At 44.5% G+C, this 25,505-nt stretch overlaps 1 protein-coding gene across 1 annotated transcript; it reads left to right on the plus strand.

Moving 5' to 3' along the window:
• Positions 1-7,075: 7,075 nt before the first annotated feature.
• On the plus strand, positions 7,076-24,958 carry sh2b2 (SH2B adaptor protein 2). Its single transcript, XM_079271212.1, has 9 exons — positions 7,076-7,239; positions 15,329-16,298; positions 19,100-19,201; positions 19,411-19,502; positions 19,832-19,932; positions 20,033-20,194; positions 20,311-20,513; positions 21,212-21,386; positions 22,415-24,958. Exons 2-9 carry the CDS (start codon positions 15,360-15,362, stop codon positions 22,747-22,749), a joined length of 2,109 nt encoding a protein of 702 aa, XP_079127338.1. The 5' UTR covers positions 7,076-7,239; positions 15,329-15,359; the 3' UTR covers positions 22,750-24,958.
• Positions 24,959-25,505: the final 547 nt, after the last annotated feature.

The following is a 25,505-nucleotide window of genomic DNA, read 5'->3' on the forward strand; positions in this document are numbered from 1 at the left end:
CACGATATCTCAGGAACACCGGGAGGGAATCGCTTTACATTTGGCACAAATGCACAATCGGCTTAAATGATGAACTGATTAGAATTCGGTGGTCAAAGATCACTGTGACCTCACAAAACGACTCAAGAATTCATATGCTAATCATGACTAATTCACACAAACGTCTCGGCGGATGAAATGAAGCGATGACGTTTTGAACAGAGGTAGACTTGAACTGCAACTGGACCGGTTGGCGGAGACATACAACCGAGAGGCGGTAATGCTAGTTTTAGGAAATTACTGAGGCTTTAAAGAAAGTATATACTCTCAACCCATTTTTTAAAAGTGTTGGTCTTCAGTAGGAATGAATGGGCCGGGGAAGTCTTGAGTTAGTTTTAGTCTTTGCATGGGATTTTTTGATCATAAGAAAATGATTTGACCAGTAGCTTTTCGACAATAAGTAATTTAACAATGGTCTCTGCTACACAGGTCATGGTGGTAAAGAGAGAAATGTGAGCTCTCAGCAGCTGAACCAAGAGCAAGAAAAACCTCCTGATGTCTGAAACACTGAATAAATGTGCTGATCGGTGGTTCGAGCCTCAGCGGTCCCACTGAAGGCTGCCTGCATTTGAGTGGGACTGAAATAGACTGCATTTTTCATGAGAGGCCTCCTCTTAAAGATCACCTCGGCTCACAGCCATTAAAGAGTAACGAGACAGGCAGTCTCCACACACACACACACACACACACACACACACACACTTCCTCCTCCTCGGCTGTGCCCTCTATCTTCAGCCCCCTTTTGCTTATCAATCAGAGCAGACTGAGCTATCTCAGCACAATTACAGCCTCATTCTTCCACCCGCAGCAGCAGCATTCACCTTTAACCCCAAACCTTGGGATTCACATGTTTTTTTTACTTTGCCTCTCCTCTCCACGGTCTCCATCTTTCTTTCTTTCCCTTCACATCCTTCGTCTCTGCTTCTCCAGCGGTCTATCGACGGATCCATAAATATTAACAACCTCCATCTGTGGAATAACAAAAGTCTTAAGTAAGCCTAATGGCCTGAGGTTAATTTCACTGCAGTGGACGGTTCACCTCACGTGGTCAGAGAGCTTCCTTTAACTACAGCATACTTGATTGGTCAGCATTTAAATTTGTGCATGACATGTTTATTTTGAGACCGTTTCAAGGAGCATATGTCATCCAGCAAACTACCTGTTAGGAGCGTAACAACTTTAAAGAAGAAGATAATGGATTATTTCAATCTTTCTTTCATCGTCGATAGTTTTCATTTCCATTATGGGCTCAACAGAGGGCAGTAAAGTAATGTTTTATTACGAATGTGAATTATTTAGCGGGCTCTTCTGACTGTCTTCCGTCTGTGTCTGCTCTCAGCTTCTTCCTGCATCGCCTTATCTGTTTTACCTTGTGTGTTTATTTTATGGCATTTAACAAATAAAATTGTAAATGGAACATTTCTGTCAATGTAGTTGCTGTTGTCTCTCTCAAGCATCAGCTGTGGAACCATTGCTGTTCACAGGAGGGAGTACAATATTGTTGGAAGGCAGTAGATTGTTTATCAAAAAGGACGAGCAAACACAACCGAAAAGTACAAAACCACCACGGCAATTGTAATTTGTTCAGGTAGTCTATATAATAAGATATAAAAGCTTTCAAAGTTTTTTTTAAATGATCTGTCTGGACTCCTTGTGGTACTGACACTGCTTTGAACATTGATACGATAATTTAGACTGTAAGGTACGGAAATTGATTTTACAGAAAGAACAGTTAACAAAATGGTTTTATGAACATTTTACATCGTCTTTTACTTTAAAAGTTGAACATAGTTTGGTTCATGGCAGGTACAACAATAATTATTGTGGAGCGGGTTAATTTGGACCACCAACGAACAAACATGTCATAACAATCTCCCAGACATCCCTCCCATTCAGAGGCGTCCTCTTCATTCACTTATCTGTGGCTGTGAAAATCTCATTCACTGCATTCACAGAACCAACACACCACTCAGACCATAAACTACCGAGGAGTGTTGCATGGATACAGTGTGTGTGTGTGTGTGTGTGTGTGTGTGTGTGTGTGTGTGTGTGTGTGTGTGTGTGTGTGTGTGTGTGTGTGTGTGTGTGTGTGTGTGTGTGTGTGTGTGTGTGTGTGTGTGTGTGTGTTGGGTGGGTGGATGGGTGGGTGGGTGGGTGGGTGTGTGTTTGGGAGGTGTCATTCATTTTAATTTGGATAAATCATTTTGTCATAATCCCCTTTGGAAATGCCTCTGTTCTCTTTCTCTCTTCTGTCCTTTCCTCGGTCTGCATGCAGTTGCTCTACCCCCCACCCCCCCCCCCCACCCCCATTCATCCCCCTCCCCCCATGGGCGTTGCTATGGAAACAGGCCTCCTCTGTCAGGTGGCTCCATGCTGAATGCTCCCCTGCGCTCTGATTTGCTCTGACACCGTCTGGCTGAATCACTCGGCCACGTGATCCCGGATCAGCTTCTCCGGATGCTGAATATGGAGCTGGTCTCTCTCTCTCTTATGACCCCCCCCCCCCCCCCCCCCCTCATCTGGGGGAGGTGATAGGAAGTGACGCGTTGATCTAGAGCTTGTTAATTTTACAGACTGTACAGTCATTGCAAAGGAAACGCATGATTAACATATTCAAATGATATAAATCAGCCACAATTCTAAATGAATTAGCCTTACTGTTCCGTTTGGGATCAAAATAATAACAGTGTTGTAAAATCTTAATCTGGTAAGTAACCTGTAACTGTAGCTGTGAGAGAACAGTAATTCCCTCAGATTTTTACTTGAGTAGATTAACTAACGTGCTTTCCTTCCTATTCATGGCACTCATGCATCATCTCAGGTACAGTGTGACGCAGAAAACACGTACACACAACAACAACGTTTCACCCTCAGGTCATCTGGGGATCAGTGCTGCTAATTTCTTGTCCCCTCGGTTGAAGCGTTTGTAGGTGGAAGTTTGTGTCACTCAGCTGGCAGACTGACACTTTTGACACTGTGTGAAGAGATCTAACAGGAGCTGAATCCAACAAACACACACACACACACACACACACACACACACACAGGAAAAACATGACTTGTGTTTGTTAATCTGTGATGCTCCAGCTTGAGTACTCACAGTTTGATGGATTATGAACAAAAGCAAGACTGGAGCGCTATCAAGTCATCAACTGCCCCTTGGTTAGGTTTAGTAAGAGATCACGGTTACGCATGAAACATTAAACATTAAACTTGAAATAAGTCAATGTTGACTTTCCATTTAACACAGGACATGAACATAGGCCCCCTGTGTGAAAGTCCACTTTGTTTGCCCCATCCACCCCAATCTCCTTCCTGCAGGGGCTTTCCTTGGACTTTGATGAGAAACGTATCTGTGATACGTCAAAATATGTTTCCCTTGAAGCTTAATTGACAATGCAGTTTCGTTTTCTGGGAAAGTCATTTTTAGGAGACCAGGCTGTATATCGGGGCCCCCGAAAGAAATTTTTTTTTTTAGCAAAGGGTGAGTCGACATAAAAGTTGAACCAGACTCGGTCTTTGCTGCAATGCGACGCCATTAACAAACATGCACGCACACGAGCTCTGTAGATTACTTTGTAAAGTGAAAGTATTTCTACTGTAACAAAACAGTTTAACTGCGTTAAAAGAACTAAAGATTCTTTTTTTCATTTTGGTCTGACTCCACGCTCAGACCCATTTCCAAAAGATGGATGTTTTATGAAAAAGGTGGTGATGGAGTGGACGTGTGCATCCCTTATGCATCATGGAAACAGTGTCTCCTGTCAGGAACACGTTGTTTTGGTCCTCTTTTCACATTCTCTGCTCCTTCTCTGGCAGATAATGCCGCATGTTTTCCATGAAGCTTCAGGTTACAGCATTTAAAAGCTTCCAACCATCAATTCATGCGTGCAGACTGAACATTCACACATTTCTACAAATGCTGTATCATTGTCTCCTTTGTTGAATATAATGGCATCTTCAGAGGCAAAGCTACGTTTTCTGTGTCCTTCAATAGTGTGCTTCCCTGTTCAGGAGACAGTGAGGGGCAGTTTCTTATGAAAGCCTGCTGACACATTGATCCTCAAACAGCCTCCGGAGGCCAATCTCCATCTCAACCACTTTAGATGCTTTCACAGGAAATCGGCTCAAAAGCATCTCTTTTTTTCTCTCCTTTGTCTTTCAGGCTGTCTCACCTCTCTAAAGTCTAAATGAGGTATATATTCGAACTCCTGATCGATGACGCCCGCCCGAGGAGGCCGTGCTCTTTGTGTGCAGTGTTACGTTATGGGTTTCCTGCTCCGCCATCGAACTGTGTGTCCGCACAGAGGAAAACTAGACTGAACACGGTGACCTTTAGGGGTGAGCAGGGAGGAATTAAGAGGGAACAATGTGATAAGTTGATGGCTGATCAACGGGGGTTTAGACGTGGAAATGAAGGGACTAAAAAGCAGAGGTGATGAGGGAGAGACAGTGACTGGTCTGAGGATGACCAGGAGGTTGTAGAGCCACCCCCCCATCAAAGCGTCCGTTGATTCATCCTTCCGGCAGGAAGTGTGTGAGGATCAATAAGAAGCGAGGGTCTCTGGAGAGAGAGAGAGAGAGAGCCCTCGCCCAGCCCAGGTCTCTTTTTGTTCCATGTAGCAGCTCCTCACTCTCCTTTAAATTGAGACACACACTCATAGTAAAAACAACAATGGTGGCTCCTCCTCACTTGACCATTCTGTCATCAAATTGATTTCCCTGTCTTAGACATATGTTTGTATTTGACTATAATATATGCACCATGACTTGTTGAAAAGGTCAGAATGGGTCACCGGGAAAATGCACGAGTATGTGTAACCATTATTTATCAAGGTTGTAATAAACTGTGTTACAATTTTCAAAACTCATCAGAGTAAATTCATCAGACATGTATGGGACCTCTGGTTTCTAACATGTAAGGGTTTGGGAGTCCCTGAGCTGCTTCCTCGTCATGAAACGGACTATATATTTCAATCGCATGATTTTGTTTCATAATTTCTTTACTGTTAATCATTGCATGGATCGGTCAGAGCTGCTTACCAGCTGAGAAAAGAGTCGGCAAAACAGGATTACAGTCTGACAGCTGTGACTGTAGAGCATATGCAGACCTGCTGAGCTAACACTCAGATTATGCTCATCCTCTCCCACCACCTGTCTGTGGCCGGACCAGGTTATTGTTTTAGCCCACCATGTAGTCAATCCTCTCAAAGTGGATTAGGAGTGAAGGTACGCTCAACTAAAGTCACTCAATGAGTGGTTAACGTCACTGAGCCACAGGAGAGAAGTCTCATTTGGCCAAACAACGTGTACTCTAACGTTTTCAGTGAATCAGGATAGAAAAAACACAAGGAGGCTGTTTTCATTCAGTCAATACTGTAAGTGTGTGTGTGTGTGTGTGTGTGTGGTGCGTGTGTGCGTGTGTGTGTGTGTGTGTGTGTGTGTGTGTGTGTGTGTGTGTGCGTGTGGCCCTGAAGTCCAGTGAAAACTGTTTACTTTTATTTTATTTTATTTTTTTAAGGCACTGTGTATTTGGCTGTGTCAAGTGTGCGTGCTGTGAGGAGGATGTCAAATGTTTTATTTCTGACATTCACTCATTAAGTTACCAATATAAAGAATCTCTCTCACACGCACAGACACCTACACACACGCGCACGCACAGGATCTCTTGCATTTAGTCAGATACGGCAACAATAAAAGGGCGTGGCTCCTTTCAAGGGCAGTCATCAGCGGCTGTTAAATAGTCTAGATCAGTGAAACGCACACACTGAAGGAAGATGCGGTCAACAGACACACAGCATATGACTAGTGTTTGAGTGTGCCTTCAAAATAAAAGCCTTTAGAGTCACGTTCAAAATGACTCATGTTTTTCTGGTTGCTTAATCCGGCTGAATGTCTCTCTGCTAGGTTCTCTAAAATTTTCAGGAACCAAGAATAAAAGTGCTTTTATTTCTAATTTCAGTTCTCTACATACGTGAGCATGAGTCAGTTTCAAAAGCCCAGGAGCTATTTCATTTCATGCATGTAGTCCCTGAAATGAAAACTAAAATCTACATTAGAGTTTCCAATGCAGCATGATACACAGAGCATGGATTTATCAGGCAAAACATTGCTGTTGGGCCTCCATTGACTGTCCAGCCTCACTTCCTTCCTTCCTGTGCATTTTCTATTTTACTTTATTGTCATATTGCCAAGTAAGGACAGTGCACAGTTAACTATATGGCAGCTTCAGACCCTCAGAAATCAACCTTTACTCTGATGCCGGAATAACAACAACTCAGCCTAATTTCGGACATCTGAATCATCGCATTTGTTGAGTAATTCAAGTGAAACAAAACAGAAACTAAATGAAATGACACATTAACACAGTACCTGAGGTTAATGTGTGTCAGTTTGTGGTATTTTCCTAAAACACAACTTAATTTAAGAATATATACCAAGGTTTAAAACTCTATTTTGATTCAGTTCCCCTCAAGAAAGGCCCACAAAATAAACTAAGAATGCAGGAACTGCTTTTGTTGATATTGTACTTTAATGGTGCAAAATCCCCAACACATTTACAAGTAATGGATATATAATTATTTGATAATAATAAAGGTAAACACAAGAAGACACCCTCAAATGTTATAACAATGGCAAAACTGTCTCAGGAATCTCAGGAATGTTCCCGGATGTAATTTGGTACTAATCATGGGAACATTTAATTGATATTTAATTTGGATTGATCAGTTATTTGAATTAAATCCATCTAGAAATCAACAAGCTGCACGAACAAGCTATGTCTGAATACTGTCTTTGTACCAAATTGTGTAGTTATCGCCAGAAAAATGATCAGGGAATTAACTGTTGAGCAACAACGAGAGAAACCGAGAGAGAGAGCCTCAGTCACCGAACTGCCATCAAATAACCTATTGACTACTTTATTCTGAAAGCATAAACCGGAAGTGTCATTTCCTTCTGATTCTCTCTGACTTGTCGGTGGACAGCAGAGTAAAGGTAGACTCCAGCAGCACAGTGCGTCGAGCGGAGAGATGGAGGCAGAGCTGCCCGGCTGTGAGCGCGTGTAAACCGGACGGGAGCAGATCGGATGAAGAGGGAATAAAAGCCGTGTTTGATCCTCAATAGAAAAACACCCTCACGGCAAAAAAAAACAGGGTCCTCTCAGAGACACCAGCGTCATGAAAGCCGCCCTGCATTGAGGTGAGAGCCGCTGCTGCGTGTTATTGTTGCTTATTCTGCGCGTCTGGACCGGCTTGAATTGAGTGATTGGACATCGTGCAGAGTCCTTTTTCGTGCGCAGGTGGTGTCAAGAGAAAGAGGCGAGTAACAACAACAAACCTCCAGGTGAGGAGGAGAGGAGGCTGCTGCTGTGTTTTGGTGTTGAACCCGGTTCTTCATCCCCATGCACAGTCAGCCCCCCCCGCGCGATGAATCCTGCGTTGACAAGCGGCTTTTTGATGGCAGAGAACAAGTGCAATAGGCTCGTTTTTTAGGTGTTGAACACAGAGACTCGTGCGCACGAGGCTTCCCGGACTTCACGAGGGTCGCGGTGTAAAGGGGGCTTTTCCGATAATCCTTTTAATAGTCTTTCGGGAGTAAAGTCTGGTCAGTCTCAGGACGGCTCAGGGGGGCCTGATGTGATCTGATGTATAGGCCCGCTTGAGATGATCCAAAAGTCGGTGTTCCGACTCGAGACTCCGCAGGCAACCTCCCATTCATCTCCTGCTTTCTGGACCTGGAGCTGTCAGCCATTCAGCAGGAGGCTGCGGCCGATTCTCATTCATGAAGTCTAGTACGCAGCCTGCACAGCGACCCACCGTTGGCTGGAAATAGGCTCTCTGGGCCCGCAGCAGGCCTGTTTCAGGCCTACTATTGACTTTCTCTCGTGTGTCTCTTTATTGGCTACACGAGACAGTCAGTAAATATGAAGCCTAATAAGCCTGATTATTGTAGGACACAGGCCTGCTAGTATAGGCCTTTACATCACTGTCACGTATAATACTACATCCTACAGTATAATGCAATCTTATATAACATACACATGTGTTTTGTCGGCCTTGATGTCAGTGTGATGTCCTGATGTTAGTCGTTTAAGGCCACATTATGCCTCTGACGCTATGTTATGAGTTTTAGTGATCTAATGGAAGGCAGTGGTTTGCCCTCAGTATTTCAATTACATTCAAAAGAGCGAGTTTACAAACATAAATACACACAAACAATTAATTCACACCTAAAAATGTCTTAAAAGTACAAATTATGAGAATGTCAGAAAATAATTAATCCATAGCTGGTCAACAACATCCAACACATGCTAAAAAGTGCAAAAAGTCATGTTACACAGAGTCATACATCCACCCTCAGTTTTGATTATCAGGCTGTTTTTTGCATCAGTGTCACTCAGGGTCACTGCATTAAAAAACATTGAAACCAATCTGTTCCAGTAACTGACACACTTGATGCTCACACAGGTTGTGCAGTGTTTCTCCTCTGCGAGAGGCCTGTGGTCATCTGTGAAATTAGTTAGACCCGGTGGGTGAGAGACAGGAAATGGCAGTCGGTGGCGGAATGCGCGTCTCCCACGCGCTCCGTCCTTTATCACTGGCTGCCATATGGATGCCTGAGCTCACTCAATATTTACGTTGTCGCTGCTCGCCAGAGAAAGCAGGAGCGAGAGAGAGAGAGAGAGAGCGAGGAGAGCCTGCTGGTACAGAGGACACGCTTATTCATTTGTTTGTATGTGCATGATGAGGCCCTGCTATATTGTGAAATGGTGAAAAACCCACAAGCATACTGGTGGACACTGGTCAGTTTGTTTGTGTCTCCATCTTGTCATCACATCTGATTTATTATCAATGGTTGCATCTGTCTGCGTCCTCACACACGCACACGCACGCACACACACACACACACACACACACACACACACACACACACACACACACACACACACACACACACACAGCTTTACACAGCTTTACGCAGCCGGGCGTATCAGTGTCTGGATCAGGAGTGTCTACCTTTCATAAGGCAGACACTCCTGTGTTCTGTCGGGACTGATTCAAACTCCCCAGACAACATTAAGGTCGAATCAGAGAGGGACAAGCTTATCAGGGGTCAGGTCAAAGGTCACTGACCGGCTGCTCTGAAGTGAGCAGATCTAAATGACGGAAAAGAAAACGGGTCTACCTCTGGTCTTCCTCCGACTGCCACGTCTGATCCCCTTCACTCACCCTACCTCTCCTCTCCTGTCTCCTTACACTTACACCATCCTTTCTTTTAGTTCAGTGTTAAAGCTGCTTTACACTTTCCTTCTCCCTCCTTTTTTTGCTGCCTTCTCTCTCACACACACACACACACACACTGTCGCACACACACACACACACACACACACACACACACACACATACACACCTGGATGTCTCCTGTAATATTCTGCCTTTTGACTTGTGAGGCAGTTTTCCTTCCTGTGTCACTGTCTGCTTTTCTTGTCCTCCTTCAGCATGTTTGTGCTCTGTCACCTACGTTTGTGCTACAAATTGAGTTCTATAGTTTTACATTAATTGGATATTTCTCACAGTCCTGGTTGTTTGTGTCAACAGAGCAGAGACCCAGTTAAAAAGGGCTAGATTAGAGTAGATGATAACATTTCATATCCGTACCGTACTTTGGGTTAATAACTCTACAGTAATACAATAATAACACTAACACTGGGTCAAAACAGCCCCTTGTGTTGGTAAATGGGTGCATTCATCAAAGGGTTTTCTTTACGGTTCAGCCTCTCATTCACACACACGTATACACCGAAGACAGCGAGCTTCCCTGGAAGGTGCTGGGTAAAATAAATCACCCATTAATGAGTTGGTTCTGTATCAGCCCAGTTATTTTCATGAACAATTCATCTGCTGATCATTTTCTTTTCGAACCAAAGATATTTAGTTTACTGTCATATGAGACACAGAAAAAGCATCAAATCCTCACAGCTGAGAAGCTGGAAGTTGGAAGTGTTTGGTCGCGATGGTATTTGGTATGTTGGCTCTCAGACCTTGTGATCGATCTTATTCAATTTCTTTTGACATTTTATGAAATGAACAAAAAATAATCTCCGCACCAATCGGCCCTAATTACCAAAGTTGTTTCAAATAGGTCTGCAGCTAACGATCATTTTCATGACCGATTAATCCAGAGAATCCGACACTCTTTCAAATTTTTTCGGATCAATATTTCAAAATGTGAAAATATTCTATTTAGAATCATATAAAATTGAGAAAAATCCTCACCTGTGAGGTTCTAGAACCAGAATAATTCATTTTTATATTACTCCAACTATTATTTCATTACCAACATTTTCTGTCGGAGAAACAAACAATTGATTAATGGACACTCACTTCATTCCTTTACTTGTTATACATATAAAAGGGTTGTTTTGCTGTTGATTTATGTCCGGCGTGTGTGACAAACATGACATATCGAATGTCCCCGAATGTCGTCAATCCACATCTAGCTGCTGCAATATCTCCCTCTTTTATAAGAGCACACGATGAAGATGTGTACGTACAGCACATAGCTGCACGACACCGAGAGTCCTGCTAGCTGTGTGCTGTGCTGCGGAGCAGGCTAATCTTAGAAAACATGGCAGGGCCCAAACTCCCCGGGGGTGGGGTGAGCACAACATCGCCAATCATCCTCATCAGCCAATCACAGAGGGCGTGCTGCTGGCATGAAACTGCTCTCAGCACCGAGTGTGTTTGGATATAGGAGTCTGTTAAACTACATATACAGTGTTTATCTGTCCGTGAGTGCACGGAGGTATGTGTACACACAGCTTTAAAAACACAAATCTTTGTAGATCCGTTATGCTTGGCTGCAGTATCATTTCCTCTCGACCCACAACACCACAGTGTTAATCAGGCATATGTCCCTCTTGGCTCTGCACAGTGCAGTGCTGTGAGGGCCCCGCAAAGTACATGAAGTGGACGTATCTAGTTAGATGTGTTTTGCAGGCTGCAGTTGATAGCTTCTCCCTGCACAGTAATGTTACTTTCCTCTCCTCCGCAGTCACTTTACTGTTACAGACAGAACTCCCAACCATCTGACAGAGATATCAGCCGTGCTCCCCTGGGTACATAAGCAGCAAGAGGAGGAGGAGGAGGAGGAGGAGGAGGAGGAGGGGACACAGTAGTGGTTAGATTTGTACAACAGATAAGGAAGAGATACAGGAGGGTGGGGGGCCTTGTAAAGCCTGAAGGATGGAGGTGAACATTTTTAAATTCCCCTCGACTCCGCTCAGTCTTGTTTTTTTTTTTCTATCAATGGAGCAAAAAAAGGCAGAAGGGAGTCGTGGGGATGTGAGAGTCCACATGGTGCCTCCGCTCCCCCTCGTCCTACGTGTCTCCCCTTGTCTCCTCCACCTCCACACACTCACTGATTGTTTTAGCAGCTGGCCTATGGAGAAAAACATGCCCGCCTCCAGTGGGGGGGGGGGGGGGGGGGGGGGGGGGGGGGGGGATATTCAGATCCTTTACTTCAGTAAATGTACAAAAAACAACAATGTAAAAGTGAAAGACTGTCAACCTAAATCCTACTTAGGTAAATGTACAGAAGTATCAAGGATGACATGCATGCACTTAAATAAGCTATGAACAATATTATTATATCATAACAATGTGTCAATGTGTGTATGTTGCTCGTAGTAAATGACCATAAGGAGGCTTATCACCTGAATCTGGAGCTCCTCTCGGCTTTACAGCGCTTCATAGTGAGATTCAGCTCAATGTTTGGCTGCCCAACCCGTAGCTTTACTATTTTGGTGCACTCTTGTTTTCGGCTTCAGCAGGCAGCTGTTTTTGGTGAAAAAGCTTGAAATAGCCACTGTACAGTATACTACGTGCTCAACACCATACAGCTGACAGACACAGTTGTAGAGGAGCATTTAGCAGCAAGAGCTAAATCTCCCTCGGGCCAAAAACAGAGCGACAAAAGAGAGTGAATTTAGGACTTTGACCGATCAGGTGGACAGAAACACGACTTTCAATGAATGTTAATGTTGCTTAATAACTGCTGAATGTGTAAATAAGCAGCTGTCTGTTAATAAGTTCAACTTAAGTAAACTTGAAGAACAACTCGACACCAGTATGAAAAGAAGCTCCCTGCTGCCCCCTCTGGCTGAAGGTTTCCCAGCATCACTGGTAGACCGAGGTGTAGTCAGAAGTAAAATTGTACTACGGTACAATACCGTGCTTGAGTAAATGTACTTTCCACCACTGCCCCCCCCCCTCTTTGGCCTCAACCAATCATTTGTTACTCCTGTGTGCTTTGCAGCATGTAGTCTGCTTCAGTCTGCTGAGCCTCAGAAAACCGTAATGCTGTGTCCACTTCCGCCAGCGTTTCATGGCTTAAGTTTCATGCTGACTCGGTGTGTGTGTGTGTGTGTGTGTGTGTGTGTGTGTGAGTGGGTGCGGCATAGAGTCAGTATCCTTGAGAGAGGCACATCCTCATCTTTGCAGAAGGACAGGAGGTTTTAAAATGCACCTCACTGTGTGTTGTTGTTCTTTGCTGAATGAGTGGAGAGTTGGCCCAGTGCTGGTTTTTAAATAGCTGAATGGGTATTGACTTCTTCGCAGCAGTACACACACACTTCAACACAGACACACACAGACACACACACACTCAAAAGGGGAGCGAGATCATTGTTACAACAATACTCTATATGGTTAGCAGTTTAGTTTACACATCTGGTGTAACTTGAAGGGATGAATGGATGTTTGGATGAATGAAGCGATGGATTCATAAATGAAAGTGGAAAGTGGTTTTAGCTTTGTCAACTCTGTTCCACTTTCTAATAACTCTGTATGAAATGTTTCTAAGTTGTAACTAACGACGTTATTAGTGGTATTTAAAACAGTTACTTGAGTAGTTGTAAGTTGTAACAACACGTGTTGGGTTGCCATGTTGTGAAAAATTGCTTTAGCTGATGTTTCTTTCCATTTTGTAATAAATCAGATATAAATGTTGGTAATCATGCAGTTACCAGGCTCTGCAGCTCTTTTAAGGATTTTCAAAGGTAAATATTTAAATCCTATAAAGTCAGTGTTGTTTAAAATTTACAATTTGGTTAAACTTCATGGTCATTGCAGGTTTTCTGCTGCTTATAAGATTAAAATCTTGACTTTCCTTTGCTTCCATCGTGGTCACACTGTCCAACCACTTGGTAACCCAAACATTGCTGTTAATGATTTCTAACTGACTGCTTTGGTAAATAATTGCCATTAATACAGTTATTATTAACAGCTGAATTGGCTTTTGTGATGATCACATCTTTCTTTCTTTTTCTCCCTCTGAGTTCGTCACCGTCACAAATTCAAATATCTTGTCTCGTTCTGTTTGCTTCACGAGTCTCTGAAACCTGTCGAGATGTATTTCTGTCACCAGGCGACAGGTTATGAAAGCGCTCCCATCTCGGGACCTTTGGCTGGGATTCAGCCCTGGTGGCAGAACAACAACAACCACACAGCACTGTTGTGCCTCCAATCAAAACCGCTTCGTTTTAGACCCCCGACCACCCACTTCTGCACAGTCGGTGAAATAAGATGAAGCCAAATTACCACCGTTTTGGCACTTCATACTCCTCTGGGACATCCACGCATTTCTTTTGCTGTTCTTTTCATTATTGTTCTCTTCTCCCACCCTTTCCTTTCTAGTGTCTGTATCCGTCGGAGCATTCCTCTGAAATTGTGACACCGGTGTACGAGATGGTCTTTCAAAGAGCTGGGACTCCTGTGTACTCCCCCTTATCATTGTCCTCTCTGTGATCTGCCATGTTGTTTCTTTCAGATCTGTGGGAGAACGAAAGAGGGAATGAAAGCGCGAGATTGGCTTGTAGTTAAATGTGCGTCAGCCTTGGATTTTTTTTTTCTGCTAATCCTTTATGAAAAGACGACCCACACAGACGCGTTTTGAAAATGACAATAAAGCTGCTTGAAGTAAAAAAAATCCCAGGGAACTTTGCCGTGCAAACGTGTGTGATTTGGTTTTGCAGAAAGCAACCATTTGTGCGCACATTGTGAACGAACTGCCAAGAGAAGCATCGGCAGCTCTGAGAATAAGCTTTCACAGCTTGGGGAGTGTTTGCCATTCCCGTGCGTTTGCCACCCAGCCTGCCCACTCAGACGACATCCTTTTATCTGCGTGATTTACAGACAGTAATAATCCAACCACCGTGTGTTTGATTGTGCGACGCCATTCACTGATAGATTGTATTCGTCACTGATGTGTTGAAGTGAAGAAAGAGAGGGCGGAGCGGGGTGAAAACTGGCTTTGGATGTTGCTACTGACACAATGGTGGTAAAAACCAGAGAGAAGAGTGTTATCAGTGATGTGATGTGGTTTGGCACCGATCAGGAGAGAGGGAGCCAGTGCTGAGTCATACGAACACACACACCCACACACACACACACACACACACACACACACACACACACACACACACACACACACACACACACACACACACACACACACACACGCTGGGGAGCAGATGAATGTAAGGATGAGTGGACGAGAGATCTTAAAGAAACACTCATTCAGTAGAAAAACAACAGTGAGTGAGATTGATGGCCCATGAAGAGGAGCTGCTCGTTGCTGCTGCGACACAACTCGCTTCTACATAATTCAGATCGCTGAGTGATTTTGGGCCATACAAAAATAAATTGAATTGAATTGAATTTTGGTGATTTTAAACTTGTGTTTTTTGTGTTTCTTTATGGTTTGAGAAAATGATCCAAACCAAATGCATTGTATTATCTGAGCACTTCATTTTGACAAGGTGAAAACAAGCTTGTTTTACTTCAGTAAATGTAATGATCAGTAATTGGAGATACATGGTTGCCACAGGACTGAACAATGAACTCAATTAATAAAATGTAGCAAGATAATCAATTATTTCTTGGGGTGGGGCACTTGGACTCATGATCCAAATCCTGACTGCTGTCCTGATTATCACTTTCAAAGATGTTAATTTGCACAATATGATTGGAAGTGGGAATATGGAAAATGTGAAACTAATTCATTTTGAAAGAAAACTTGCATGTTTTTATTTACAAGCCAATGTCACAGAAAATCTGCAAAGAAGAACTGAGTTTTTGTATCAAGATATAGATATTATAAAGACAGACGGACACAAGCTGGTTCAGCAGTCTGCTTCATTCACACATCTTTTAGTCAGGAGTTACACACATACACACTGAAGTCTTTTCCTCCTCACTGACACTCTGCTCCTCTTCCTCCTCTCCAGCCTCTCCTCGGTGGGTTGTCATGGCCCAGTGATGAACGGAGCGGTGGTGCCCGGTAGCCCGGAGCTCTCCTCCTCGTGCCCACTGCCAGACTGGCGAGAGTTCTGTGAGCTGCATGCTCGAGCCTCCGCTGCAGACTTCGCGGACAAGTTCCAGCGCTTCCTGTTGGAGAATCCGTGCTACGACTCTCCCGGCGCAGATGCCAGCTTCTCACAGCACTTTGCCCACCACTTCCTGGAGTGCTTCTCGGCAGCGCTGACCCAGGCCCGGGAGAGCCAGGCGTCCTCGCTGGGGGAGGACGGCTCCAACGCAGCACCCAAGTACAGCATCGTTCCTTTCCTGGGAATCCAGGGCTGCCCGCTGTCCTACGGTCACGAACTTTACCAGAGACGCAAGGACGCCGGGGCTTCAAGTGAATCCCTGGACAGCATGGACAGTGGAGGGGGAGGGATAGATGGGGGAGGCAATGGCACCACTGCCTCCCGAGGCCCCCAGCCAACCCACAAGGTGTCTGCTTTGGGACAGTCGCGCAGCTCAGAGGACGTGTCGGTCAGTCACCCAAAGGCTCGCTTCAAGAAGGGCTTCTCCCTGAGGAACATGAGCCTCTGTGTGGTGGACGGGGTGAAAGAGATGTGGCACAGACGGGCCTCCCCTGAACCCGATGGTCCCTCTGGAGCCAGGAGGGCTAACGGGGGAGGAGTGGGAGGAGGAGGAGGAGTAGGAGGAGGAGCAGGAGGGGAGGCTGCAGGGGGAGAGAAATGGTCCCAAAAGCTGCGGCTCCCCAGGGGTTCCCAGGGCCACAAGGCTGAGATGCTGGAGATCCAGAGGGAGGGAGCGCTGAGATACATGGTGGCTGATGACACAAACTGTATGGGCGCTGCACAGTGGCAGAAGTGCCGCCTGCTGCTGAGGAAGACGAAGAGGGAGGAAGGGAGTGAGAAGTTCCTGCTGGAGTTCTACGTACCACCCAAGGTACACAAACACACGCAGACAAGGAGGAGAATGAGGCAGAACAAGTGGATCTAGTGCTGAAATGATCAGTTGATTCATGGATGATTTGATCCAAGACCAGACCACTTAAAAAGTGTCTCAAAATCTTTTCAACAAAGCCACTACATCATAGAAAGAAAAATAATACAGGTGCAGTGAGGAACTCATTTGGTCAAGCCACTGTTACGTAAAAAGCAGATGGACAAGTGCATTTTCAGCTTTTCAAGACGAGTCTAATTATGCATTAGAATTAAAGATTGATTGAATTCATTCAACAATTATAGTTTGCATTCCTTCGTGCATCCAAGATATAAATGTAGCCTCTGGCCCCGAGTGAAGTCGAACCACTCACGTGAATGCACACTTCACATTTTATAACTTAATATATAAGTATATAACTTAATATGCTTCAGCAGTTTAATCTGTGATGTTCTATTAACTTCTACACGTGGGAAAATTGTTATCAGCTGAGATTAAGAGAAACTTTAGAGCAGCGCTTGCAGCTGAAGTGACACATTAATTAAACACAGACATCTCGACAGGCCACTCTGGCGTGTTTTATCACTCACTCTTATTCGGGTCTTACAAATCATAACAGTGCGGAGTCGACAGTGTCGGAAAGATAAACCGACTCATAAAATCTCACTCCTGGCTGACTGGCCGTGGTTCGGTCCCCGTCAGAGCCATCAATCTGCCGGCTGCTCGGTGTGGCAGCACACTGCAGCGTGCTGTCTGCATTATGACACAGCAGAAGACCCGCTCTCATGTTTTCACCTCGCCTCTCAGGGCTTCTATTCTTGTCCAGGTTGTGAGATATCCATTCCTAAGATTTCCACCTTTAAATTAAAAATTTGGATTTAAAGCTGCACTAATCAATATTTTCACATTCACAATGAATCAAATGATACGCGTAATGTTAGAGGGCCCGCTTGCAAACTCATCGACAATTATTAACTTTATTGTGTGTTTCAGCTCATTGTTTGGGTTTTATGCCCCCCAACTTTACTGTTTATGGATCTCTTTTGAAAAAGCTCATAAAACTCTACACTACCTGTTCAGCACAGACAGAGTTGGAGACTAGCTGGGGAACATAATGTAGCGTTTAGCAGCTAAAGAGACGCATAAGAGACCAAAATCAGACCTTAAAGGAGCGTGTGCGAATATTGGATTTACGTTGACACGAAACATGACATTAATACTAATATTACTGTGTCTGCTTAATGTTTTTTCGAACAAATTTGCCACAACAACTCAAAATAAATACCTCAAAACTTGCATAAAACAATCATAATCTGTCAGTAAAATATGTTTTTTCATTTGTTATATTATACATTTTGGGAGATAAACCCACAGCACAGCAAAGAAAGACTGACCACACTAACGACACAATTATTTCCTGCGAGGCAGTTCGAGCTGTGTGGTGGAGCACATACAGTCATCTGCTGGTTAAAGCTGGTTCACACCATCTTAACATTTCAACAGACGGTTCCCACTGAGATCGGGCTTGTGCTGTCCGCAGTGGAGCGGTACAGGAAATGGTCAAATGGTTTAATACAGGAAGTGGTTTTTGACATCTGATCCAGAGAAAGGAATTGTGGGTGTGGATGGCAGCCAACTGCACAGGCAGATAGAGATGAGAACAGTGTTGCTCCAGACAGATCAGCGGATAAGCCTCTGCCAGACCATCAGTCAGCCTCCTTCTCGCTCTGCCTCTCCTGACACACACACACACACACACACACACACACACACACACACACACACACACACACACACACACACACACACACACACACATACACACACAGCTCAGCGCCTCAAACACACTCACTGGATATGTTAAGATTATAGTCTGGATAGAACTCTCTGCAGAGGGCAAATTGAGGCCAGGATGTTTTCTTGTAAACTGTTTTCATGTTTTGTTACAGTCAGTCAGCAGGAATAATCGCTGAGAAGAGAGACGCAGTGAGAAATAAGAGACGGCATAAAAACTGAGCCGTGGAGTCATTTGTGCACATTGTGCAATCTTTTGTAAAGTCCTCCCTACTCTTTTAATGTTGAAATGCATTCTTTTTACTTGAAAGAGTTCTTTAAGGCAGGGGATGCAGTTCATTGCTGTTATATGTTGTAACATAGATTCAGACTGCATGTTGCCCCTTCATTATTGTTTGAAGCTCTGGAGAAGTTGGGTGTGTTTCACGCTGAAGACAGAGGGGGAAGTGGAACTATTTAAACCTGTACCACTAATTAAAAGCTTGAGTTAGTAGTTTATACATTTTCTACTTTTAGTAGTTTTTAGAAGTGTTGCAGTTGCCTCCTACAGGATGTAACGAAGGATTTAATTTAACTTTGGACCATTCATAATTACATATTATGCTTTTGGGGGGATATTACACATGTGGAAAGTTACAGTACCACACAGGGAGTGATGCACATTTCGTTTAGTTTTGTTGAGCAGGCCTTTAAAAGATGCTGGTGTTGTTTACCGTATTACGTTTGTTTCTCGGTCCACTGTGATATGCAGGCAGAGGCAGCACATTGTTGTCTGACATCATTTAAAGCAGTGGCTCCCAACATGTTTAGCTCGTGACCCCTTGAAACCCCTATAAAGTGTAAGTCTGTCCTGATTAGATTTTAATTCTATGACTGAATAAGCGATCAAGGTTGTGGTTTCATCCGATTCAAAATAAACATACAGTAGCAGCAGAAGTGCTGTAGTTTTTTTTGACAGTTAAGCTTAAATGTGACCTTTTATTCTGTATATGTTTGCATATTCCTTTTAGTCCTCGAAGCCCAAAGTCAGCATCCCTCTGTCAGCCATTGTGGAGGTGAGGACCACCATGCCGCTGGAGATGCCTGACAAGGACAACACTTTTGTTCTTAAGGTAGAAACTGTAACCATTTTACGACCACATTAACACAAGTGCACCTGCCTCAGTTACAGATATGATTCTATAAAAAACAGGTTGTTGGACGATGAGCTCGCCCCTCATGCCCTTGCTGAGTTGAGATTGGTTTTGTCCTGCTCTGTGCCCTCATGTGGTCCTTTGAATGGAGCGCAGTGTGTGATCGCAGTGTTTGGCTGCTTCCACAGGTGGAAAATGGGGGAGAGTACATCCTGGAAACCATCGACTCGCTGCAGAAAAACTCCTGGGTTGCTGACATCCAGGACTGCATAGACCCGGGGTAAACCACCAGATAAATATTTGCTGTTGGCTGATTGAGAGAAGAGAGGGATGGAGTGAGAGGGAAAGGGGAAACACACACAGTCATTAATCATCAAATTAGTGGAGTTTTTGACAGGTTGCTTGAGCACAAACATGGGCGAGCTTACACCACTGACATTCCTCCTCAGCTTCCTGGGTCGGCGCAGCTCCGGACGTAAACAGAAAGATTATTTGTGTCCTTGTTTGTAGGATTTGGATGTGTGTTAGGACTCTGTGATGTTTGTTTACACACACGTGTGCGTGTGTATACGCTCTTGCGGTTCTCCTGACTGGCCTGCTTGTGTGCAGTGACAGCGGTGACGACATCGAGCTGGCGTCGTGTCCTCATGGTCAGGCCTCCAAAGACTGCTCCATGGTGGCCTCTTGCAGCTGTGAGCTGCTGTCTGAGGGTGAGCAAAGACTCTTCTCAGTTTTTCTGCAGCACCTGCTTTATACCATTTATTTGATCCACGTGAATTTGTTAAAATACAAAACAAACAATGTGTTTAGGTGTGTATCGCGCTCCGGAGAGGCCGTGTCCTACCGCAGCAGAGCATTACAGCGCCCCCTCAGTCCGTTGCAGGGAACCCCCCTTCACCCAGCACCCATCCCACATGCCTTTAGAGCGCTTCCTGCAGTCCCCAGAGGCCCAGGGCTCCAACTCCTCTGCAGGTAACAACACAAACATCTACTTTTCTCTGCAGACAAGTAATATCAAAGCATATACCAACACTCAAAAACACTGAAGAAAAGAAGATTACAGAAAACATTGATTTGTTCCGACTCAGGCGGCAGTGAAGGAGCAAAGGAGTCAGATGGCGATGCCAGCCTGGCAAGTTACCCATGGTTCCACGGTACACTGTCCCGCGTGCGTGCGGCTCAGTCGGTGCTTGCGGGCGGGGCCAGAAGCCACGGGCTCTTTGTGATTCGTCAGAGCGAGACGCGGCCGGGCGAGTACGTCCTCACCTTCAACTTTCAGGGGAAAGCTAAGGTGAGACGATTACAGAGAGGAGGAATCCTATGAGAGGGGTGCAACTAATAGTTTTGTTTTCTGTCAATGTTTTGACAGTTGTATGCGGTTTATGTGTTCAATTTAGTTTATAAAATGTAAAAAAACAAAACAAATGTCCTGAGTTCAAAGTGACATCAAATAAAATCGATTTGAGAAGCTGAAACCAGAAAAATGTTTTTGTTTCACTTGATAACAGACTTAAAACAACTGTCATTGATACATTTACTGTTCTTTAAATCATGAATTATCTTAACTTAGAACACATTTCTCTCTCCTCCACTCACGCTTATTCTAACAACATTTTAGGTTGCAGCCACTGCAGCTCAGTGCATACCTAGTTATCCCTGGAAAAGATGCAGCAATGTCAACATTTTGCGTTCTCTTATGTAACGCGATCCCTGCACATGACATCCTGCTAGCCGGCAGTGTCGAGGAAGTGTCAGCTGCCGCCTCTTCCTCTGGCGTCAGCCTTCTGCATTCTGTCGCTCTGCTCCCACAGCGAGACGCCTTCCAGATAATGTCCTGACCTCTGTCTGTTTCAGGCGTTCACTGTGTCTTTTTCTTTCCCTACCCTCTCTCTCACCACCTTTCGCTCCCTCTTAATTCCTTTGAATCACAAACTTTTCTCCCCCCAATGTTAATGTCCTATCTCCCCCTCCTTCCCTTCCTTCTCCCAGCATCTGCGTTTGTCAGTGAACGAGAACGGGCAGTGCCACGTCCACCACTTGTGGTTCCACACCGTGTCGGACATGTTGCGACACTTCCACGCCCACCCGATCCCGCTCGAGTCTGGAGGCTCTGCTGACATCACACTACGCTCCTATGTACAAGTGCAGCGAAGCTCCGCCACAGGTACACGACGACGTGAAGTACAACTGCTCAGACATCATCTCACACAAGCTTAAAACCAGTCACGACTCCTGGAGAGTTGATCAGTTGATGTCAAGACACTGTAAAGGTGTTCTTCTTAACATGTAAAGGCCTAATATTTGTACATAAAGGTGCATTACTCCACAATTTGTTATATCCTGATTAGATGCTTAGTTAGTGCTTCATTAATATCAGGTGTGCTGGAAAGGTCAAACCATTCAGAAGTTAAGGTCCCTGAAAAACACACACTATCGGTGTTTTATTTTATTTCAATGCGTTTTGTCTGATTAGACCTTTGTTCAGGTTGTCGGGTGGAGCTATGTGTGAAATTACCTGAGGAGTCTGCTGTCTGATTACTATATGATTCAATATTAATAGAACTGTAGAAATTAAATTTTTTTAGGCCAATATCAATTTAAAGATTTGAAAAGATATCTAATGATCTAATCGTCATATTTTACAGAAACACAAACTAATTATATATGTTTCAAAGAAAAAGTCAACTTGACAATTGTTCCTCAAAACCAAAGGGTAGTGGAGGGCATGAAGAAACTTCCAAAAACATCAGCTGTACCAACACTGCTCCTGCCCTCTGCTCTCCTGGCATGGGATGAATGCCCTCCTGTACAGGAGAGTGAGGGGCCGATTATACCGCAGGAGTTTTGCATGCAGGCCGAGACTCCGGCCCCAACCCACCCTGGTGATCACAAAGAGGCCCTCTGTTTCCTCCAACGCTGGACCTGCACACGCTCATGCACTCACTCCCATACACATAGTGAGGGCTTGATTCAGGACGTGAAAAGCTTCACTGATAGGGTCTTTGGTCCCAGTGTTGTCGGTGTTATTGCCCACCGAGAGAAAGCAGATTACTGGAGGCCCGCGCTGTCTCTATTTACCTGCTGCTCTCTGAATGAGCCTTTTGCTCTCAAGTGTAAACCAACAATTATTAGCAGCCCGGATTCATCAATTCTGTCTTCTATTTCTTTCTTCTTCCTCACAATCTGCTACAGATGTGACCGTGCCTCCAGTTCTCACCGCACCCAGGGATGCAGGCTGCTGGACAGATTCAGCCCAGCCAGCTCTCCACCCTCCTGGGATGACAGCGCCTGCAGGTCCCCCTCCTGATGCCCCGCTCTCCTCCAGCACCTCCTCCTCACCCACCGCTCTTCCCTCCCTCTCCCGCAGTGACCCAGGTACTGGAGGAGGAGTAGGAGGAGGGTTACAGAGCCGGAGCAACAGCTCTGAGCGCCTGCTGGAGGCCTCTAGTGGCGGATCTGACGACTACCACGACGCTGACGGGACTCGCAGGGCTCGGGCAGTGGAGAACCAGTACTCTTTCTACTGAGCGGCCCGGGGCAGGGTTCAGTATTGGAGGTGACATGCGACGCTCTGCTAATGATTTAAAAAAAAACGGTCCAAATCACTGGATCGCCCATTATTTTGTTTGTTTGGTTTTTCTTTCAAGACAGTTTCCTGTTTCTCTGATATGAGAAGGAGGGTGAGATGATGGCGAGCAGTGCGTCCACGCTGATAAATCCATCAGGCCCTGCAGCTTCGTTTCAAACTCAGTTGTTGAGAATGCGAGTGAGCAGAGAAACAGAAGGCCGCAGTAAGAAACGGACATGTAGAAAATGCAGCGGGGAAGATGAGTGGGCGGAGAAAACAAGAGGAAGTCGTCCAGTGGAGTCATATGGCTTTGATTCATCTCTTCTGACCACTTCCTGTTCACCCTTACCCACAGTTCCCTGGGAGCAGAGCCTGTGTCACCATTGGGAGTTTGAAATGACCCCGAAGAAACGGTCCCTCCCCTCAGAGATTCTCTGAGCTCCCGAGAGCATCCCATTAATGTTTGTAAAGCTGCTTTGAGTCTGTTCCGGATATCCGAACTGCCCCTGCAGGGTTTCCCTACAAAGTCTGCTTTAACATCGGCACAGCAATCGTGGGTGTGTTAGTGTTAGCTCAGAGATGTTTTTCTGTAACGGTGTACAGCCTAAAGGGTCTTAGTGCCTGACAATTACCTTGGACTAGAATGGACTGACAAGGAGGATGGTGTTAACACCTCGCATAATCACAAAGGCCCAAAAAGTGAATGCAGGGGATTACTTTACCGCCATTTTCTGCTTAAAACACACTGAACATGCATATCTTTGCGTACTGAAATGGTTTCGTTCTCAGTTTTAGTGGTGACTGCGACACACACAGGTGGTCATATGTTGTGTTAGAAATCAGTTTAAAAGTGTTGAAATGGAAGACGAACAACACAAGTTCAGTCTGTGTGAACATGGCAGAGTGGCTCCCATTTTGCTGTCATACCGGGCTATTTCTATGAGTGTGTGCTGGTGTAATAGAGTCCAAATATTTTTCAATGATCGGTGTGCTACAGTAGTGTTTCTAAAAACGTGGTTTTCGAGGTCCCTCCTTCTGGTGCTGGTTCTGTATTCAAGCTTATCATATCAATAACCTGTAGATTAGATATGCTGTTGCTATAGTTCACTTTGAAGTAATGCCTTGAAGATGTTTGTGAACCAAATCCAGCATTAAGGCTGTCGGAGGGACTGGGGACTTGTTTCTTTGTAGAAAGGTGGCAGTATTGTGCACTGTTTGTGCGGCCTGCTGTGGACTGGAACGGTACAGGCAGTGAGCTAAAGGGAACTCGATGGCCATGCTTGAATGAGAAGATTTGACATTGCTGCTTTACCTTTTGCTGACAGAGCGCTGAGTTTAAGCTTTGTAATTAATTAAGGATTCAAAACAAAAATGTATTTCACATCACCAAGTCACAGTTGGACATTTTGGGAAATACACCTATTCACTTCCTTGCCCAGAATTAATTTAGAAAAATCAATACCACTCACATGTCTGTAATGAATATGACGCTACTGCTAGCAGATGGTTAGCTTATCTTAGCACAAAGACGTGAAAAAGAGGAACCGTCTCCTCCACTGCGTGGGAGACGGTTCAGGAAGGTCCCCGAGACAAAGCTCAGGGAGGCAGCATGCTTATTAGTGAGCTTTAGATATGCTCGGAGGAGGATTTTATCATTTTTGTCTGAGTTGTCTTTGTGCTAAGCTAAATTAGCAGGCTGCTAGCTGTAGCTTCACCTTTACAGGTAAATATACAGGTATCATCCTTCTCATAAGTCTTCTTCCCAAAATGTCAAACCTTTACTTTAAAGCGTGGTAGGCACACCTGACAACATGAACAGAAAAGCAGACTGTATTTTAGACATAAGCAACACTTTTGTTAAGTTGGAATAAACATATCAAGAGTCAACGTCTGTCTCTTCAAGCGCGGCCATTTAGCTTTAAAGGTGAAATTTCAGTGTCAGCCGAGGAGCGGACGGAGCAGTTCATGTGCCAATTTGAATCCTATTTTTGAAACATATTTATTCCTAAACCATGAATAAACTGTAAATTACATTTTTCCTATCGAGTCTTATTTATGTACAATTGATCGATTCTTCTTGATGAAACAGCCTCAGTGGAACCCGTGTGTTGCAAGAGCCCATATCACAGATTGCTCATGCCTCCCTTTTATTTTCTTAACACTTCTTAAAGCTAAACTTTCTGTTGTCTGACTGAGTTTTGAAGAGTCTGTGCAATTTTGTACAAAGTGATGTACTTGACATACTTTATATTTCTGTGAATAAAATGTGAACAAACTATTGTGCATTTTCTGCAGTTATTAACTCCTAGATGTCACAATCTGGGTGTTAAAGGCTCAAAGTAATCTGATTAAGTCGTTAAATTTTAGGGAACTGCTCTGTAGAGATAATTTGTCTCACCTAAATGTATTCATCTGAATTAAGAACAGAAGTGTCACGTCATGTGGTCTTTTTTTATATGAAATAAAACCGCCTCTGTTCCATAATTAGGTCCCTATGTGAACACACTTCGAGCCGTTATATAAATGTGTGACAGCTCGTGAACACGACCCAAAGATCATAGTTTCACTTGCTTCGACCACTTCAGTCGGTTTGAAGACTCAAATACTTTTTGATGTTTCTAATGTGTAGCAGCTTCAGGGCAATAAGCGGACAGGCAGTCAACCACAGCAGCAGCAGCAGCTCTTTGCAGGCAGAGACCTCCATAACACGCATGA

This window comes from Melanostigma gelatinosum, assembly GCF_949748355.1.
Source record: "Melanostigma gelatinosum genome assembly, chromosome: 7".
NCBI classification, from domain to species: Eukaryota; Metazoa; Chordata; class Actinopteri; order Perciformes; family Zoarcidae; genus Melanostigma; species Melanostigma gelatinosum.